This window comes from Betta splendens, chromosome 5 (assembly GCF_900634795.4).
Source record: "Betta splendens chromosome 5, fBetSpl5.4, whole genome shotgun sequence".
Taxonomy (NCBI): Eukaryota; Metazoa; Chordata; class Actinopteri; order Anabantiformes; family Osphronemidae; genus Betta; species Betta splendens.
Genome location: NC_040885.2, coordinates 18,929,727 through 18,949,541, shown reverse-complemented (window position 1 = coordinate 18,949,541; position 19,815 = coordinate 18,929,727). Strand labels below are relative to the sequence as shown.

General features: G+C 51.9%; 2 protein-coding genes across 2 annotated transcripts in view; one reads left to right on the top strand and one right to left on the bottom strand.

Moving 5' to 3' along the window:
* Positions 1–14,662, top strand: part of ripor3 (RIPOR family member 3) — an 18,976-nt gene extending 4,314 nt beyond the window's left edge. Inside the window, 28 exon segments of the mRNA XM_055508856.1 lie at positions 2,393–2,453; positions 6,243–6,332; positions 7,248–7,397; positions 7,470–7,548; positions 7,644–7,667; positions 7,745–7,798; positions 7,875–8,024; positions 8,886–8,949; positions 9,030–9,073; positions 9,146–9,271; positions 9,354–9,499; positions 9,866–9,992; positions 10,061–10,117; positions 10,119–10,177; positions 10,248–10,412; positions 10,492–10,576; positions 10,644–10,853; positions 10,922–11,067; positions 11,141–11,306; positions 11,383–11,512; positions 11,587–11,751; positions 12,394–12,467; positions 12,469–12,523; positions 12,526–12,558; positions 13,205–13,407; positions 13,724–13,816; positions 13,986–14,067; positions 14,144–14,662. Of these exon segments, the coding sequence (XP_055364831.1) occupies positions 6,244–6,332; positions 7,248–7,397; positions 7,470–7,548; positions 7,644–7,667; positions 7,745–7,798; positions 7,875–8,024; positions 8,886–8,949; positions 9,030–9,073; positions 9,146–9,271; positions 9,354–9,499; positions 9,866–9,992; positions 10,061–10,117; positions 10,119–10,177; positions 10,248–10,412; positions 10,492–10,576; positions 10,644–10,853; positions 10,922–11,067; positions 11,141–11,306; positions 11,383–11,512; positions 11,587–11,751; positions 12,394–12,467; positions 12,469–12,523; positions 12,526–12,558; positions 13,205–13,407; positions 13,724–13,816; positions 13,986–14,067; positions 14,144–14,244 (2,877 nt within the window). The 5' untranslated portion in view covers positions 2,393–2,453; position 6,243 and the 3' untranslated portion in view covers positions 14,245–14,662.
* A 1,518-nt stretch (positions 14,663–16,180) lies between these two features.
* Positions 16,181–19,704, bottom strand: blcap (bladder cancer associated protein). Its single transcript, XM_029151936.3, has 2 exons — positions 19,546–19,704; positions 16,181–17,855 (listed from the first exon to the last, which is right to left on the bottom strand). The coding sequence occupies exon 2, from the start codon at positions 17,674–17,676 to the stop codon at positions 17,407–17,409; it is 270 nt and encodes an 89-aa protein (XP_029007769.2). The 5' UTR covers positions 17,677–17,855; positions 19,546–19,704; the 3' UTR covers positions 16,181–17,406.
* Between the last annotated feature and the right edge of the window lie 111 nt (positions 19,705–19,815).

Here is a 19,815-nt window from a genome sequence, read left to right as displayed (position 1 = left end):
ACCCGGTCACAAAGCAGGCAGGTCTCATTTTAACAAACATACTCCTAGATACACATTTCATCAATTCAGAGGCAAGTCACGCCCAGTAAGCACAGAGATGCACCAGCACCATAGAACAGATCAGAGGCTCCAGCGTCAGACTGGACCTGGCTGCAGCAAGCAACAAACAGGAAACAGGCTGGAAGCGTGTTTATATGAGTCAGATGAGTGACAGATCACTGACAGCTGAGCAGAGACCAACCAGGTGTGTGTGTGTGTGTGTGTGTGTGTGTGTGTGTGTGTGTGTGTGTGTGTGTGTGCGTGTGCGTGTGCGTGTGCGTGTGCGTGTGTGCAGTCGTCAGGCTGATTCAACCTTGTTCATGGGAAGTGAGGAACCGACCCTGTTCCTATGAGAACCAGCAGTGAACTACAACTGGTGCATCTGTTGTGTGATACGTCCAGTGACATGAATGGAACATTTATCTGCAGCAGCTCAGGCAACGACTGTGAACCGTCATCAAACCCACCTGAGGTTTGTTTTAATGTAAAACTGCAGGAAAGAATGTGAAAAATGCTGCAACTGTTAGAAATCAGCTTTACATAAACATAATTCCACTTGATAGAATAATAACAAAGCGACTTTTCCAGATTAACAATATCAGAGCTTCAAATCCATCACTCAAAGGCCGCTCTGCTGTAACAGAAGTGTGAGGGTTGAGCAGAGACACACACTCGCTGCCTTCATGCTTGGACACGTTCATTCCATCTGCTCTTCTCACTGTGATTTATTGCTTTCACTTTGCGTAACTGAAACACAAGCGTGCAGCTTCACGGTGCACACGTTGGTTCTCGGGCCATCGGACCCTGTGCTGACCCCCCCAGGCTGGAGTCCTGGCTCAGACCCCACAGCAGCTCAGGGAGCAGCTGAACGGGTCGGTCCGTGTCCTAACGGAACCAACGGACCCGTCTGAAGCCAGTAAACCTGCATGTGCAGCAGAACCGGGGCCACTCGGAGCTGCTGCTCTCATCAGATGCTGTGAAGCTGTAAATGCCTCCAGTGTCGCGATGACGACCCGCATCCGTGCCTCGTCCTGTTACATCTGATCTTCAAACAGCTGCTGAGCTCCGGCTCGTTCTTAGATGCTTCTCCTACAGCGTAAAACATACAGCGTAAGCTGAGATTTCATTTCTGGGTGGCGTGGATCGGGCCAGGCCTGCAGGGGACCCGTATGTGGGACTGGACCTCCGGCGGCTCGTGAGGTTTTCAGACGGGCAGCTCAGTGGACGGCTCGGTCCGAGCTCACAGCATGGTGCCGCACCTGTCGCTCATTAGTCGACTCAGTGCCGAGGAAACGTAGAAAAGGTGTCACATCAGGAACACGGGCCAGCGCAGCCTCTGCAGCTCTGCGTAAGTCTGAAGCTCTGCGTTGTGCGACGCGTGCGATATGTGTGCGATGTGTGTGCGATGTGTGTGTGTGTGTGTGTGTGTGTGTGCGTGCGTGTGTGTGTGTTTGTGTGCGTGTGTGTGTGCGCAGCGTGTGTGTGTGTGTGTGTGTTTGTGTGTGTGTGTGTGTGTGTGTGTGTGTGTGTGTGTGTGCGTGTTTGCGTGTGCGTGTGCGTGTGTGTGTGTGTGTGTTTGTGTGCGTGTGTGTGTGCGCGCGTGTGTGTGTGCGCGCGCGTGTGTGTGTGTGTGTGTGTGTGTGTGCGTGTGTGTGTGTGTGGTGTGTGTGTGTGTGTGTGTGAGAGTGTTGGTGTGTGGGTGTTGTGCGTGTGTGTGTGTGTGTGCGCGTGTTTGCGTGTGTGTGTGTGTGTGTGTGTGTGTGTGTGTGTGTGTGTGTGTGTGTGTGTGTGTGTGTGTGTGTGTGTGTGTGCGCGTGTTTGCGTGTGTGTGTGCGCGGATGCTCTGCAGAAGTGGTGTTGACAGCAGTTTATTGGAAAAACAGGAGGCAGAGTGATTGCAAACCCAGAAGGTTTCCTCTCATCCTTCCTCCTCCTCCTCCTCCTCCTCTCTGGCTTTTCTATTTGCTCCTCTTCAAGAGTCAGAGCAGAACAGAGGAGAAGAAGAAGGAGAGAAACAATGAGTTTCCCTGAGAGACACAACACTGACAGACAGAGGCTTCGCTGTGACCTCAGTCTGTATCAGAAAAGAATCAAAGCTGTGGAAACATTAATTCAGCTCCGTGTCCTCGAGAGGTTGGTCGTGGATGATTCAATTTACCGATGCGTCCAACAACAACACTCTCACCTCATGAATCAGTCATTTATAGAAGTGTGATGGAAAATAATGGTGTGGCTTTAATTCTGTCGTTGAGTCCAGTGAGCTCCACGTTATTGAGCTTCTGTTTGTTTCAGGATTCTCACATCAACTCGTTACACGTCGTGTGTATTTACAGGCTGCTTTCATCTTTCACAGCACACACTGAGGATGAAGTGACGGCACCAGGACCAGGATCTGACCCATTGGACCAATCGAGGTGAGGAGTTTCCCTCCTTTCTGCTCTGTGAAGTTCTTCCTCAGCGCTGACGCCGTCCTCTGATCAAACATCAGGATTTAAAGCCACGGTTTCACGGAACCGCCTCCGACCCTGGTGCCTTTCTGTGTGGAGTTTGCACGTTCTCCCCGTGTTTGCGTGGGTTCTCTCCGGGTTCTCCGGCTTCCTCCCACAGTCCAAAGACGTGCATTAGGTTGATTGGCTTCTCTCCATTGCCCGTAGGTGTGCGTGTGTGAGTGAATGGTTGTGTGTCTATGTGTTGCCCTGCGATGGACTGTTGACCCGTCCAGGGTGGACCTGCCTCTCGCCCGCAGCCAGCTGGGATAGGCTCCAGCACCCCGCGACCCCGCACTAGGGAGTAAGCGGTTAAGAAAATGGATGGATGGATGGATGGGTTTCACGGAAATGTTCCACATAGCTCCACTCTGTTTGTTGATGAACGCACTGGGCTCGTGTGCATCCAGACCCAGATGAGGACGGTCACTGTGCACATCTGGACAGAGGCAGATGTTTTTCATCTACAGATGATGATGAACGTGGACGTGAGCCTCCGTGTTTTTGTGCGCTGAAGCCACGCATGTGCACAAAAGCCCAGATGTTTGTTTCTTCTCAGGAAAACAGAGGTGCACTGTGTTTGAAGGAGTTTATGTCAATAGATTAGAGAGATGAAGTTACTGCAGAGGCTCTGAATCTTTGCTCTGGCTCCGTCTGAAAACACAGGAAGCCTGGATGTGACTACGTAACAGCAGAGGGAGGCCAACAACAGGCAGAGCAGCACCCAGTTTATCACTGGAGGAGGTGCTTCGAGTGTTTTGGCCCCTTTAAACACAAACATCTTATATAATTCAGCCTTGCAAAACTAGGATTAATGATTTAAGTGTGTCTGCGTCCTCCAGATGTTTCCTCCTCTGTCACATCAGTGATAAATGCTTCCTAAGGTTTCCACCCACCTCTCAGCACTTCACTCCGCAAACAGAACCTGAACATCGTGACCGAGCAGAGCGCTGAAAGTCCAGCTCACTCGCATGAAGCAACAGCTGATCAAAAACACAAGCGCAGCGTGAGGTCAAGACACCAGGGTCTGATTTGGTGAAAGCAGAGAACATTAGTCAGCAGGATCGTCGCTCGGGACGCGTCGGCGCACGTTAAGGCTTCATCAGCGCCGCTGTGAGCTTTTTGCTTTGAATGGGTGCCAGCGTTCAGGCTGTTTGCTTTGTCCTCGACCTTTAACCCCGTGAGGAAGATGGGAAAAGATGGCAGGTCACAGCCACGTCCTCCAAAATAAAAGCCTGCTTTGGCCTCAGTGAGGCGACGGTCAGCATGAACTCTGGCCCGGAGCAGAACCGGACCCAGCTCTGATCTGTCAAAACCAGTGCGCTATGAAAACTGTGTGACTCAATCCACAACATCCTATTTCTTCACCGTGAGTCACCGTGACCTTTGACCCCTCCGATCGTTGTCAGAGCTCGTGTGAAAAGCATTTCATCTGCTCTGACGAGCGCTGGGCTCACTTTCACGGCCCGGACGGACACGTTGTTTTGTGGTCTGTTTGTTTGGAAAGTGGATCTGGTCCCTGGAGAGCGTTCAGAGTAATAGAAAGCCGTTTTTCAATGATAACAAATGATCCTTGGGCCAGAGATTGTTGAGAAGATGCGAGAGGAGGATGGAGGAATAAAAGCATAAATTATGGAAAGCGAGAGGAGAATTCAAGACGAAATGAGAAGAGCATGAGATGTTTTCACTAACGGAGGAGATGCAGGATGTGAGTGGAGGGTTGGGGGTTGGAGCCCAGAAACACACACGAGGACCCAGGAGACTGGAGATGTCCATACACAACGTTCCCAAGCTGTTTCCCATGTGCTCGATTACAAAGCAGCCACAGGAACGTGAGCCGTGTTGATCTAATCAGGAAATCACAGCCCCAGGTCACTGGACATGACGCATGTCTGCAGAGACGCCATCAGTCGCTCACCGAGGCAAGGCTTTGTCTTCAGATTAGTTGCATTAGCAGTCAAGCTGTGACGCGTAGGGGTCCAGAACCGGAACCAGTTTGGACAGAGCACCGTCAGCGTTTCAGTGGCATGAAGCAATCATCACCTGCTGCTGTTGGAAGCCATAGTAATGATGGTGGGCGTGCGTTGTCATGGCAACGACCAAACGATGATGAACACGGCCGTGCGTTGCGTAGCCTCGTGACCCCTTCATGTGTTTCCTTCACTGCTCCTGCATGGTTTCATTTAAAAATGTGCTGGAGGCACAAACTCGTTAAATTCTCTGAATTCCTCACAAAAGGCCGGTTATTGGAACGATCTGCTGCTTCTCTGCTCTTGAATGTTTACATGCACAAAGCGGATTTGTTTGTTTCCACACTTGGGTTCTGTTTGCTCTGGATTCACCCATCCGATCCTTCAGATTTCTGTCTGTTGTGTGTTGGAGCTGAGTGGCCCAGACCTTTGACCCGTGTGTTCGGGTCTGGGCTCCCACAGTGACACCGGTGCTGGCATTGGCTCAGCGCCGGGTCGTCCTCAGGGACTTCCTCACTAACGAGCCCGTTCACTGTGAGAGGGCAGAACTGGTGGGTGCAGCCAGAACCAGGCCAATGCTGACGTAGAAAAGAGGCTGACTGTGCAATGGAACGGAACCACTGAAGCCCCTGAGGAAGAGACGGCCCAAACCATGAAAAGCAGAAGAATCAAATGGTTCTGGTCGAGTTCTGTCTGGTCCTGGAGCTGCTTCATGGAGCAGAACCTCAGCTCACACACTGACACTAAACGTTCATATTCTGATACACAGACACACTTGCAGCCCAACCTCCCACCTCCTCGCCACACGGGCCCAGTGGACCACCTGGAGGTCCGGTTCCAGCTTTTCTCTGAACCTTTCAACAACCCAGAGGCACCTGATCTGAAGTCTTCAGATCGTGTGTCCCACTCCAACTATTGAGCACAGCGCTCAAACCCGATTTTAACATTAACCGAGCACATGGTTCGGTCATTCGGGCCTGAACCGGGTTGAAGGAAGAACCATCAAGCGTTGTGTGATGTTCCTGCGACGCTGGGGTTAAAGGCAAAGCGTCTCTGTCTTTGTGGCTCCGGCGCTGATGTGCAGGACTGGACCCGGGTTCCAATCTCTGCGCTGCTGTTTTGAGCGGTTGCTCAGCGTGTGTGTTGGTTCTGGTATATTTCACATCTGGGTTATTGTGAACTACTTCATTCTGGCAGCACAGCTCTGCTGTTTGTTCAAGCTGTCGTTGTCCAAACCGTGAGGGTCGGAACCACCAAGTCCAACAAGCCAAACAAGTGCAGACACGGATCAGAACCAGGACGGGGAACCTGCGGCGCCGGCCCAGCGTTTGGAGCTGCTTCCACCTGCTCACAACTACACGGCTTGTAAATGTTGTTGTCCTTCAGTTCCATTTTGACTGAATCCAGCTGCAAAATGGAAAAAAGTCAATCAAGTTTATCCTCTTTTTAACCAGTACTTCTAGTTTGGACCAACTCTGTCAAAGACGCTTCATTCGTTCCAGATATGAAGTTTCTCTCTAAACATGTGCACGAGACCAACGCGGCTGTAAATGTAGTGTGTGTGCGTGTGTGTCTCTGAAGCTGCTGCTCTGTTTCCTGTTTTTGAATCCTCTCTCACTCGTTGATTTAAGTGTTTGCATGTGGAGCAGAAGTGGACGTAAACAAGGTGAAACTGGACCATGAGTCCTGGAGAACGAAGCGCCGCCGAGTCAGAACCGAGTGTGACTCCTGCTTTGTGTCCCTGCAGGATGTCGGTGAAGCTGAGGTTCGAGTCTGCAGGTCCGGTCCAACGGAGCCGCTCCTTCACTGGGTTCAGCTCTCTGACAGGACGGCGACGGTACGAGTCACACAGCGTCACGTCTCCACTCATGATCAGACACTGTAGCAGCTTTAGTTTCTACAAAAACACTGTAAACCAAAGGCAACGACGCGTCCTGTTAACTGTCGATGGAAATCCCTTCGCCCTCGAGCGGAGGAACGAGCCGGTTCCTCACTGACAGTGAACGCACCACAGACGTCACCATGTTATTTGTGAATGAAACAAGGGGCAGATGTTGACTGTCGCTCCCAGAGAGAGAATGAGGAATGCACTTCCTGTGTCCTCAGCCGAACCGGAACCACAGCCTGAACCCGCTTCAGGCCACACCAGCGTCCTCAGCTCTGCTACGGGACCAAACTGGGCCTCCAGCCTCCAGCGAGGTCACCGAGGACTTCACCTGCCGCTTCGCTCCCGTTGAGCCTTGAGCAGAGCCTCGCGTCCCTTTGAACGTGTGTCAGTGTGATGCGACTGGAAGCAGGAAGTTCTTTATCTGTGACGGGTCCACGGTCCTGGAGCCGCGTCCACGGCGGCGCTGAGGTCTTCATGGGATCACACGCTGTGCGGTCCCTCTGTTCTCCATCGTGGCTCTTTGATGTTGACGGGAACACGAAGTGACGAGACACAAACAGAGAGAAGACAAATCGGACACACCCAGGAAACGTCTGAATCCATAATTACAGGGGACATCGTTACAAATCTTCTGTTCTGCAAAAATATGACCGATTTTAAATGAAAACAAACGAACCGGCTCCTAAATTTATGTCTGTCTGTTTACGTCCTGAGTTTATTCTCACGCGTGTTCGTGAGTCGGGGGACGCTCTGAAATGACACCACTTCAGTCAGAAGCCAGAATGAGAGCGTGAGGCAGCAGAAGTCAGCGGCGCCGAGCGCCAACATGGCGGCTGACGATTAAAGGCCTCTGTTTGCTTCCAGGCCGCCGCCGGCTCGCAGCTCCCTGCGCAGCAAAGCCGCGACGCCTAAAGCTCCCAGCATGCACCTGTCTGCCAGCAGAGGCGCCGCCGTCCGGCCCGTGCAGCCCCAGCAGGTCGACCGCATCTTCTTGGCGCTTCGCAAAGGACTCAAGTGAGTAGAGAACCTTTCCGGCGTGTGCTGCGAGTAGAAAAGCTGCGATGAGAGAATGAGCTCGTTTCTCAGGGAGTTCCTGGACGTCCTCCAGGCAGAGATGGACGTGCTGTCGTCCCAGCAGCGAGAGACCAAGAGGAACTCCAGACTGGTGAGAGCAGGGTGGGAGGGGCCGTAGCTGCTGTTATGATGAAGATGATGATGATGATGATGATGATGACGACGATGCCTTTTCTCTGGTTTCAGGCGTTCCTCTACGATCTGGAGAAGGTAACATTTAACCATCAGGTCAGAGCTCTTTGACAGAGAAGGAAGTGGAACCTGACTGTTTCTGGTTCCGTTGACAGGAGATCAGAGCGCTGGAGCGACACATACGGCGCCTGGAGTTCCAGATCAGCAAAGTAAAGCGCTGCACCTTGTCTTCACACACACCACATCCCATAGTATTTGCGTCCCACTTTGGGCCTGTCTCTGCAGGTGGAGGAGCTCTACGAGACCTACTGCATCCAGTGGAGGCTGTGTCAGGGAGCCGTCAACATGAAGAGGGCCTTCGCGCTGTCGCCGTCCACGCGAGCGTCCAGAGAGAGTCTGCTGGAGCTCAGCCACAACCACAGGCACAGCCTGCAGGTAGTGGAGCCGCCCGCGCCCTCACACGGTCCCAGAGCCCTTCCCTCGCTACACTCTGGCTTGCTTGAAGCAGATTCTAGCCAAAATAAGATGCAAACATTGAGTCTGATGTGACAAACGCATCTCGTGTGAAAGGTCGAATCACTGCTGTCGCGACCGAAGCAGAGGCTGAAACACACACGCAGCAGTCGCACTCTGCTTTAAGGCTCTAATGTTCCTCGGCCCAGGGCTCCGCGGGTCACGGCGCCGCCCGATGGCTGCGCGGAGGCGGTTCTGTGCGACGCCGCCGCGGGTCATTCTCGGGTCGATACCGACGACTGCGGCTCCTTCACAGCGTCTGTGGGCCTCAATCACACGCTCCACTTTCAGCCACTTCGCATCGTCGCTTCGACTGTTTGTTTGAGTCTGAATGTTATTTGCACCAATCGTCTTCTCTTTAACAGTGATTAAACCAGCGTCACACACACACACACACACACACACACACACACACACACACACACACACAGATGTGGCTGCATGTTGGATTCCAAACAGGACATTCATAATATTTTACCAGCTGTAGATTCACATGTGGACAGCTGCCTAGCTTAATAAAAATAATGGTGTATTATGGTCTGAATTCTAGTCAAAACTGCTGACGAGACAGAATCTGTTGGGGCTGAGAGCAGACGGACTCAGCAGCAGAGTTCTATTTAGACAGATTCAGGAAGTTGTTTCATGATGATGTTGTTTGAAGTGAATGAAATGCTGCTGCTCCGCGGTTCCGTCTCGGCCTCAGGCTCGGTTCTGTTCTGTCCGTTGGGCCACAGAGGAGGAGGCTCTCTGTTCAGCTGCCTTTAACGCAGCTTCTCCCTCCAGGACATGTCTGTGATGGAAGGGGAGCTGGAGATCCTCCTGGGAGAGCTGCACATTAAAATGAAAGGTACACACACACACACACACACACACACAACCACGGGTCGCTGGGAACACGGCCTCCTCCAACACCCCTTTCTCCTCCAGGTCTGATCGGCTTCGCTCGACTCTGCCCCGGGGACCAGTACGAGGTGAGCTGCCGGCTTCACAGACGCCATGTTGGAATAAAGTCGGTTCTGACCCGTCTCGTCGTGTCCAACCAGGTGGTCGTACGTTTGGGTCGCCAGCGATGGAAAATCAGAGGACGGATCGAATCTGATGACACACAGGCCTGGGATGAAGAGGAGATGGTCTTCCTCCCCCACATACACCACAACTTTGAGATTAAGGTAAAACGTGAACTGAAGGTCAGGACCAAATCAGATTCAGCTGGTTTCCTGCATTGTTTCCTTGTTTCCTCCTTCCTTGCAGGTGACGGAGGCCAAGGGTTTGGGTTGGCTGCTGGTTGGCATGGTAACGTGTGCGAGCGCGGACTTCTTCGTGGCGAGACCTCAGCTGATGCTGGTGGACGTCACAGAGCTGGGAACTATGAAACTCCAACTGGAAGTGACCTGGAAGTACGGACACGCAGACACATCCTGACCTCTGACCTCTGACCTCTGGGCCTGGTTCCGATCCTCAGCCCTGGTCACATGTGACGTTAGGTCATAAATGAAAAGGAAACCGCTTTCTACCGATTTGCCACGTGTTTAGGTACTGAACCGCGTGGCGCAGTGTGAGTAACACGTGCACGCTCGTCCGTGCACGCTCGTCCGTGCACGCTCGTCCGTGCACGGGGTATTTCAGGTTCACAGTTTGTCCAAACGCTGAGCAGCCTGCAGTCAAACCCACAGCAGGTTCCAGCTTTGCATCCAGGCAGCAGCTGTGTGTGTGAACCTTCGGTGAACTGTCACTCAGCAGAAAACGTCTGTTTGCTCCCGCAGCCCCTTCGACAACGCCGACAGGCTGAGGCCGCTGTCTGTGAGCAGGCAGTCGGTGAGCAGCAGGAAGAGCTCCGTCTACAGCTGGACGGCGCCGAGCTCCCCCTCCTTCACCGAGAAGTACTTGATGGTGAGGAACGCTGCAGGCAGCTCACAGGCCTGCGCCTCACGGCTCTAACCTTCCTCTGCTCCACGCAGTCCATGGTGCAGGAAGGCTCCCTGCCGTCTCTGCTGTCTCATCAGAACCGGGGCGGCGTTGTCTCTGCTCAGCTACCTGTCCGACGCCTCGCAGGCGCCTCCAGGGCCCCACGCCAGGTGAGCTCGCCGTCCTGACGGCTGCAGGGTGTTGGTTGGAAGACGACTACAATCCCTGCTTCATCCACAGTCTGACGCGGGCTCAGAGCTTCCTGTCCAGCAGCAGCCAGGACCACAGCCTGGCAGGAAGCCACACCCAGCTGGGGAGGGGGGAGGAGCAGTGGGGAGGTGCATCTCACTGCCTCAATGCATCTGCTCCGGAGGCTGAGACAGGATCCATCCCAGCTCTCCAGAGGTGAGAACGCCGGCCTGCTGGTCCTCCTCCGATCACTCGCTTCAGGTTCTCATCACGTCAGCGTTTGCTCCTGACACAGGCCCAGTACTCCGGACCTCCTCAGGAAGAGTGGAGACGCAGAGGCTGAGACGCAGGGAGCGGGCCGGGCCACGGTCAGCGTGCAGGTTCGGACCCTGTCATGTGGGACTGCTCCAGGTCTCGTCTCGACCGTGACTCTTTGGTTTCTTCCAGGACTCGTCCTCCGCTCCTCAGCCTCCAGAGGCCGCGTCCGGTCCGATCCCAGGACGGGCCGGGGGGAGCGGGGCCCAGCGCAGGACCCAGACCCTCAGGCTGGCAGCGCAGCTCTCAGACCTGGAGGTGACGTTGCACAAGCACAGCTGCTCTGAGAAGGAGGCCAAGGCCCTGGACAACAAGATACTACACCTGGCCACGATCCTCAAGGTTTGTGTGTTTGTGTGTGGTCGCGTGAACGCCTGTCACGCGTTGAACGTGTCCACGTCCTCCTGCAGAACGACCTCTCCCTGCTGAGGAGCTCCCCCTCAGAGGAGACGCTGGCCGTGGAGGAGGTCCTCGGCAGCTTTGACTTCCTGTCACATGACTTCAATGCGGACGAGGACGGCTCCTGTTTGGGCAGCCTGAGGCTCAAGGACAGCGGGTGAGTCTCAGAATAACGAATGAAAGCGTGAGCACCGAGGTCAAGCCACTGGTCCGTGCTTTGTGTCCTCCAGCATCAGTTCCCTCCAGCAGAGCACCGTGAGAAGCCTCGGCCTCCTCTCACAGCAAAGCCAGTCCGCTTCTGAGGACGAGCTGGTCGTTGCCCCTCTGACTTCTGGGAACTGGAGTCTAGACCAGGCTCTGGAGACTCAGCTGGATATCTGCTGCCTCCTGCTGCAGGTGCGACACTGTCTGTGCAGTGTAGACTGGGTCAAAGCATGGACAAATCTGAGTCTTACCAGTGACGTCTCCTCAGATGACGCAGACGACGGCCTTCGGTCCGGCTCGGCGGGACCTGCTGGAGGAGATGGCTCTGCAGGCTGAAGTCCTGGAGGGAGTCAGTTGTCTCCTGCTGGAAAAGAACGACGTCCTCTCTGCCCGTGACAGTTAGTGAAAACCTCTTTGTCTCATAGGAAGTCATTTGCGTTCGCTGAATGACGGAGGTCATTCTCGTCTTCAGTTCTGCCTAAGGCCCAGAGAAGCAGGGACACGCTGCAGTTCTGGGAGGAGTGTGTGAACGGCACCGGTTCTCCGTTCTGGTGTCCGTGTGAGAGCTTCTCCAGGACGCTGAGAAAACGCTACACGCACAAAGTGAAGGCCAAGCAGCCTGGCCAGTCGGAAAGAGGTGAGCTAACGCCTGAGACAGGCGGAGACGCCGCTCACTGCTTCCAGCCGGCGGAGCTCACTGCTTCCTGCTTCCTGACGGCTGAGCTCACTGCTTCCTGACGGCTGAGCTCACTGCTTCCTGCTTCCTGACGGCTGAGCTCACTGCTTCCTGCTTCCTGACGGCTGAGCTCACTGCTTCCTGCTTCCTGACGGCTGAGCTCACTGCTTCCTGACGGCTGAGCTCACTGCTTCCTGCCGGCGGAGCTCACTGCTTCCTGCTTCCTGCCAGCGGAGCTCACTGCTTCCTGCTTCCTGACGGCGGAGCTCACTGCTTCCAGCCGGCGGAGCTCACTGCTTCCTGCTTCCTGCCAGCGGAGCTCACTGCTTCCTGCTTCCTGCCAGCGGAGCTCACTGCTTCCAGCCGGCGGAGCTCACTGCTTCCTGCTTCCTGCCAGCGGAGCTCACTGCTCCCTGCTTCCTGCCGGCGGAGCTCACTGCTTCCTGCTTCCTGCCGGCTGAGCTCACTGCTTCCTGCTTCCTGCCGGCTGAGCTCAGTGCTTCCTGCTTCCTGCCGGCTGAGCTCACTGCTTCCTGCCGGCGGAGCTCACTGCTTCCTGCTTCCTGCCGGCTGAGCTCAGTGCCTTCTGCTTCTGTGTTCCAGTGTTCGCCCAGCTCCTGCAGCAGGTTCAGTCCACCTGTCGAATGGTTCCCGACCCTCGACCCGTCTGCAGCCCAGGAGAGAGTCACCATCTTCCAGCTGTCGGTGTTTCTGAAACGCTGGGGCGTTCAGGAGTGGGTGACCACATCTCACGCCTCTCCAAGGAAGGTAGGCCTTCGTTCACAAGCCTCCACACGCGTCTGAGGACTGAGATCGCAATAAAGGGACACTTCAAAACTATTGAGAGGATGGATTCTGCAGAAAGCTGTAGGTTTGAGATTGTTCTATGCAGTGCTTCAGAACTGTGAGGATGTTTTTCTAGGGCAGGTCACACAGTGACTGGTGCTAAACTGGAGCTCTGGGGCAGATCAGAACTCAGATGACTGGTCGTCATGTTAGCAGGTCACTAAGCCCTGGTGTGGAGTCAAATACAGTGAAGCAGAAAACCTCCAGACACTAAAACGACAGCATTCTAACTGTAAACGGACCGCTGCAGCGTGCCTGGGTGTGTCCCAGAGCTGAGGAATGGTCTCCTCTTCCACTTCTCTGCTGGGCTTTTAGTTTGCTGCGATTTCTGGAATGCTCCCAGATCCTGAGGCATCTGGACCATCTGTCAGCATTAATGCCAAACTGGGCGTGTGAGGATTTTTAAAAGCCACATGACTCCGCTCGCTGCCAAAATATGTTGATAGGAAGAGTCCGACCCATGCTTCCCTGCTTCCTCCCGATCTTCGTGTGCTGACGGCACGTTCCTCTGCTCAGTATTGGACTCTGGCTTGCACATGGGTGCATTAACTTGGCTGGTGTGTTTCAGAGTACATCCTGTCGGCCCTGAGGGGCCCCAAAAGGAGGCGGGCTTTGAATAAGCTGCAGGGGCGGCGCCTTGCCGGGCTCCTCCCACTCACCTGCACGCTGCAGACCCTGGCTGCTCTGCACAACGACTCCAACCACAAAGTCTGCAAAGCTGCTGCCAACTGTCTCTGCAGGGCTGCAGGCTTCAAGGCCTTCAGGAGCAGGGTGAGCTATAGCCAGGCTAACGGCTACACGCTAATAGGATGCTCACTCTGTAGAGTGAAACTCTGCCATTGAATGTTTTATACCTGAGGACGACAGGACATCAGCCACAGCAGCAACGTCTGCATCATGACGTGGTGAAAGTACTGCCGTATTAACAGATACCTGTACGTCAAAGTAAAAGCACTTAATAAGCGCTAAATAATCCTACACTTTAGGAAATGCAGCTGGTTTTAAAGAGAAGCTCTTAAAAGCGTGAGCAGTAAAGGCTCATTGTTACATCTGACACGTCTGACTGTTGTTTCTCTACCTTTTTCAGGCGATCGTTTTTTACACAGAGACTCTGAAAAGCACTGATGTTCAAATCCAACAAGGCTCCTGTCTGGCTCTTAAATGCCTCAGGGTGAGACACGCATCAGAGCGGCTTTACTTCAATGTCTAGCGTGGTAGTAACTGTGTGTGTGTGTGTGTGTGTGTGTGTGTGTGTGTGTGTGTGTGTGTGTGTGTGTGTGTGTGTGTGTGTGTGTGTGTGTGTGTGTGTGTGTGTGTGTGTGTGTGTGTGTCTCACCAGGCGACCTGAGAGTGTGGACCACATAGCGGACCTGTATCGATCACCAGATGAAGACGTTCGCAGCGCTGCCAGAGAAGCCGTCCTCTCCTTTGGTACCAGTTGTGTTGATGCAGTAGATCATAGTTTATCACTTATCTTTACCATTTGCTTCTTTGCACTTGTCTGCAGGTAAGAAGGGCTACCAGGCCTTCCAGAGGATGGACCAGATGTACGCTGAGATGCAGGAGGAGGCGTACCAGAACCAAGAGACAGAGATTACGATTCTGTAGGAAACGATTCTGGACCTGAATCGAGCCTGACTGAGCAGAACGAGGTTCCTGGAGGGAAACGCACCTTGTTGAACTGTGGTACCGGTGGTCGGGTGATGATGATGGACTCCAGCTTTGCCTGAAAGGACAAAGTTTGCACTTTGCTCCAAGGCTCCAGTTTGGACATCGGTGACTCTTCTCCATAGTCTGCATTTATGTTTGAACTGTGCAGTGTTACGTTCCAAGGAGATGGAATTGTGTTTATTTCAATGAAACGCATTTAATTTAATTTGTTTTTGTACATTTTTTATGACACGTTTGCTTTTTATTACTGGGACAGGAGAAGTTCTTCATTTTGTTGGAAGATGAGGAGTAAATATTGTTTCACTAAAGTGTGTGTTTGTTAAACTCAGACCAAATAAATCCCTAATACCCCAAACTGCCCGTCCTGCTCGTATATATTCATTCACAGCTTTTTCCTACTGAATGGCGTTCTGCTGAGGCGGGTGCTGTCCTCCGCTGGCGGATCGGGGCCCTGACCCCAGCAGGCTTCACAGGACACGGCCCGTTTGGCTGCAGCAGAACCCACTTGGACTATCTGACATTTAAACACCGTTCGAGTGGGACGTGGGAATCTTTTTAAATAAATAAAATAAAAAGCTGTGAAGTCCAATGGGGCTTTTGCTTTGGTGCTCCCTCAGTCGACCCATAATGAAAATGCTCTACAATCAGCGTCAGGAAATGGAGCACTCTCTCCTACAGACTCAGTGGACGAACAAGAAATTATCTGTAAACCAGTGTTTCCCAACCTTTTTGAATCTGCAAAAATTTTCCACCCAAAAAAATGACAAGGCACCAAATCAAAACGTCACAAAGGTCAATTGAAATATAATGAAACTCTATTTTCAGTTTACTTAAACCTGGGCCTGTTTTGTGACTGAACGTGTCAGATCTTTTCACAGAGGTGTCAAACTGCGGTTCCCGAGGGCCGGTCTCCGGCGGATCACCTTCAACATGTGTCGGTTGGCTCATCCAGCTGCTGAGTGACCTCAACACACCTGATCAAGGTAATCAGCAGGTTCCGGCGAAGGGAGAGTTGTAAAACCAGGAAGGGACTGTTTGAGTTTGACCCCGAGCTGTGGAGCGTAACGCGACATCGCCCTCTTGTGGAGGAGCAGCTCATTGTTCTGTCTGTCACCACTCCACGCTTAGAACCCAGCAGGTTCGAAGCCCAGAGACTTCTCCCAATAAAATCAGTCCCAGAGCCGGGTCTTAACGGAGTTTGGATTCTACTCCATGGGTTGTTTGAACCCAAATACTGTAGTTTTTTTGTTCTACTCAAACACATTTGACTTCAAGCTAAATAAAACACAGGATGAAAGTTAAGTTACACTTCTGGTTCACCCTCTGACCGTCCAGTTCAAGCTCCGTTATCACGTTGGGGTCACATTCACATCACTTCTCTGCAGAGATCCAACATTTAAACACAGATCTAATACCAACCACCTGGACCAGGGCTGAACCCTGCTCCTCCAGAGCCACCGTCCTGCTGGTTTTCCAACTCTCCTGGCTGTTGCCTGGATCAGGTGTGTGAGGAAGCTGCTGACAGGGTAAACACGCCTGGTCGAAGTAACCGGTAGTAGCCGGGACAGGGAGAGTTGGAAAGCTAGCAGGACCAGGATTGAGCAGCCCTGACCCGGACCTTCTCCTTCCTGCTGCACTGATTGGAGTTGGCAGGTGAGAAGCCACCAGGTGCAGCGCTGCGTTCAGGAACCCACTCAGCACATTAACTTCTGATGCTCAACCAAATTACTAAATCTGGTCATATATGTCTCACAGGTAAGAGCTTTTTTGATCAATGTGCATTTTAAAACTTTCTCACCTTGAGGACCAGGAGGATGAGGAGAAAAAAGTGAATTATTAAAAACACCAAACAAACTAAATGACACAGTTTAACTAGAGGAGAAACTTTATTTAAATTAAAACCAAAGCAGTGAGCAGGTTTAGCACTGCAACACACACACCACACGCACACACACACCAAATGGAACAGAGCATGAACACCTTAACCGGTGACTGACAGCTGAGCAGACACTTGCAGTGGTGACATCAGGAAACGTCTGCGTTTCCCGACACGCCTTCAAACTTGACGCCACCACGTCTGAGGCCGTTATCGTTTCCCTGTGTGTCACCACATCTACGCTTCTCAGCCGGCCATGATCACGAAACAATGAACACCTATCATACACAGGAAGTCTCTTCCACACATCTTTACCCTTTGGAAACTTTCAGCATTTCATTTTAATTAATTAAAATTTAAACTTAATGAACTAACCCATGCAGGAGAAAAAAAACAACCGGCCTAAAGGATCAGCTCATGATTGCGGCAGTCAGAGACATTCACGGCGAGAAGGAGGAGATGAGGAGGAGGCAGCTGCACAGCATGGCGAGTACCAACAGGACAGTTTCTCAGCTTTGTTACACCTCAGGTGTTTGATGATGCGATGAGCGCGGGGTTTTCACAGCATGTTGATGGATTTCCCAGTGTCAGTGTTCTCTCCTTGTTGACGGTAGCATTGCGCGTGGAGCCAAAATGGTGAGTTTGATCCGGTTGCACGTGTAAACACGACTCAGCGCCACGCAGCAGTTAAAGTTCCTCAAGTGTGAGAATGGAGGAGAATCACGGCTGTCAGGAAACCTGCATCTGCTGATTTCACTGGGGTTTGGTGAATGTCGGCAGCTTGACATGAAGACATTTCCACTCAACATAACAAAGAAGGGTTTGGGAAAACGTGAATCTGTTTTGTTGACGTAAACAAGCCAAGGGCCAAAGAAATCTGAATACTGAAACACAGTGGTGACATATTGTCTAGTTTTCATTCAAGCAAAGTTGTTTTCTCCGTCCCTCACTCATCGTTTTGATCCCCGCCTGCCTGTCACCCCCTCCTCCCCCTCAGTCGCTTACAGAATGGCAAACGAGCAGCCATGACCCTACAAAGCGGGCTCTTCTCTTCCTCTCTATTCTCAGGGATATTCCCCTCCAGCAGTTTTGCAGATCACTGGTCTCCCACCCCCAAAGTGCAGTCCCTCCCTTCTTACAGCAAGTAAGTAATTCTTCAGCGATGCCACGTAAACCTTCGGACCCTTCCTCCTCCCACTCTGGTATCTCCCTGTCTTTCCCTCCTAGGTCCCAACAATCGCTGGGTCGTGGGCGGTGTCTGGCAGTGCGGCGTCCTGGCAGTGGCAGTGGTAGAGAAAGCAGTTGCCCCAACAGCTATAGCAGATGAGGAACAGGGCAGCCAGGAAGACCAAGGCACAGATGGTGCAGGGCTTCCTCTCTAGCAGGAAGCTCAGCAGGTAGAAACCCATAAACATGGAGTGGTTGAACCACAGCGCAGGGTTCAGCGGCTTGGGGATGAGCAGCACAGGGAGCAGCCACTGCAGGCAATACATCGTGTCTTTACTGGAGGAGGTTCAGAGACAGTGGTGCTGACAGAGCTCAACTACAGGTTGCTTTAAAGGAGGCAGACACGAGCCACAACAGACTGCAGGATGCAGGAGGTCTGTCCTATCCAACAGAGTTGTGGTGATGCAGGTCAAAGACACCAGGTGATGCTGTCGTCAGGTCATCCCTGGAGCACAAGACAGAAGGAAAAGAAATGAGCCCGGTCGAACCGGAGTCGCAACTACAAATTATGTTCATCACATTTTTCCAGTTGTTCTGTCCACACCCATCATAAATTCCAAGAGCCTAAAGTAAAGTGTGTTTGTTCAATCAGCAGTTACACAACATTTACCGAGAGATATTTAAAAAGCCAGCATTGAGCTGCTACTGGTTCAGACTGGAAACAAAACACCAGCGGCCGTGTAGTTTGTCATATTTAGTAGCCAGATGCAGGTTGTCTACAAGCAGCTGTCTTGGCTTTGAGCCATGAACTAACCCAGGAAAACAAAACGAAAACCTTCCTTTAACGACAGGCTTAAACCAACCGACGTTATTTTATAGGTATTAAAAAAACAAGTGGAGCGCATCAAGGAAATATAACAGCAACATAGAAACAGAGGCTACTTTTAAATTCTTTAGACCACAGCCAAAAGCCTCCGTCATATCACATGTTGCTACTTTTATCATTTCCTTTTTCCTATGACTTTATATTGATGAAGTATTTGGCCTCACATTATTCCGTAGCAATCGCTGATGAGCAGTTTATCAGTTGTGGGGTTTTAGTTTTCGTTACGTCTTTCATGTGAGAGCGCATTTAACATGTGGAGGTGTCATGTTGTTAGATCAGTCTGTGTTTGCGGGGCTTCGTGTGGGGCACATTTAATAAAACACAAACACAGAAAAGTTCCTCCTAAGGGCCTGAAGCTCGGGGTCTAGCTTTAGCTTCTATGCTAACTAGCTACGCACCAGGCAGCCCCACGCTGCCATACGGATACGTGGCAGCTACAAGAACGATTTAAAACGAGTTGTCTACAAGTCAAAGCAACCGGTGTCACCATCTGCTCCAAGGTTCGGATGAAAGGACACCGAGGAAACGTGCTGCGACAGGCTGAGGACAAAAGCAGTAACTGTCCAGCAGATCCTGACGCATTCCCATCGGTCCATCGTGTTGTCTTACGAGAAACAGCGAGTGAAGTGGCCAACCTTGGCCTCGTCGGCCTGACGCTCGTTAAACGCGCTACCGGCTAACATTGAGATGAGTTGTGTCCCCAAACACCTTCATATTCAGGCGGTATTCGGTCCTGGTGCTCGTGACACCCATCCCAGCGTTGTCTGCCTAATGTTTGTGCATTCTCCGCCTGACGCACTAAGGCTAACGTTAGCTAAAACCAAACACCACTCAGAATCTGCTTTACGTGACGGTGCCAGGTGGACACTGAAAGCAAAGCACACTCATTCTAGAGTCTGGCGTCGCTGTATAATTAGTATGTGCACGTTACACTTACAGATAGTTACTGTCGACTTTACTAAACCATTGAGTAGGAGATGGTAACGATCGCTAGCAACGTGCACCAGTTCTAAAGGTAAATTGTTTCAACGTTAGCTGTCACCAAACAAAATACCATTGTACCCATCGATCTTGATTTGATAGCAAATATTTTAACATTTAGAAGGCGACAACTAGAGACGAACAGCGATTGAACCATTAGTTAAAAAAATACACTAGAAATAATTTGTATTGTTTCCAGACAACCCAAGCTAGCTAAATTAGCGTGAAAGAGAGATTTTGAACATTTGTGGCAAAATAATACAAACGATGCAAATAACCTAGAATTTGGCGTATGTGTATGAAGTGTAAACGTGTAAATTCAACGAACCTAACATCGTTGTGGCTCATCGTCAGCGCACACAATCCACCATCTCCATCTCAACAAACGACTGCGTACGTACTTAGCTGCTAGCTGACGAGCATTAGCGTTAGCCTAAAGGACCCCTGGTTCACAGCCGAGATTTAGACGACTGACAACCGCCTGAACAAAATGAACTTCCTCGAGGCGAGGACAGACCGATCCTGTGTACACGACTTAACATTATACATTTGTATTATTATTACACTTTTATCGTATTATATTGCTGGATTTAGTATG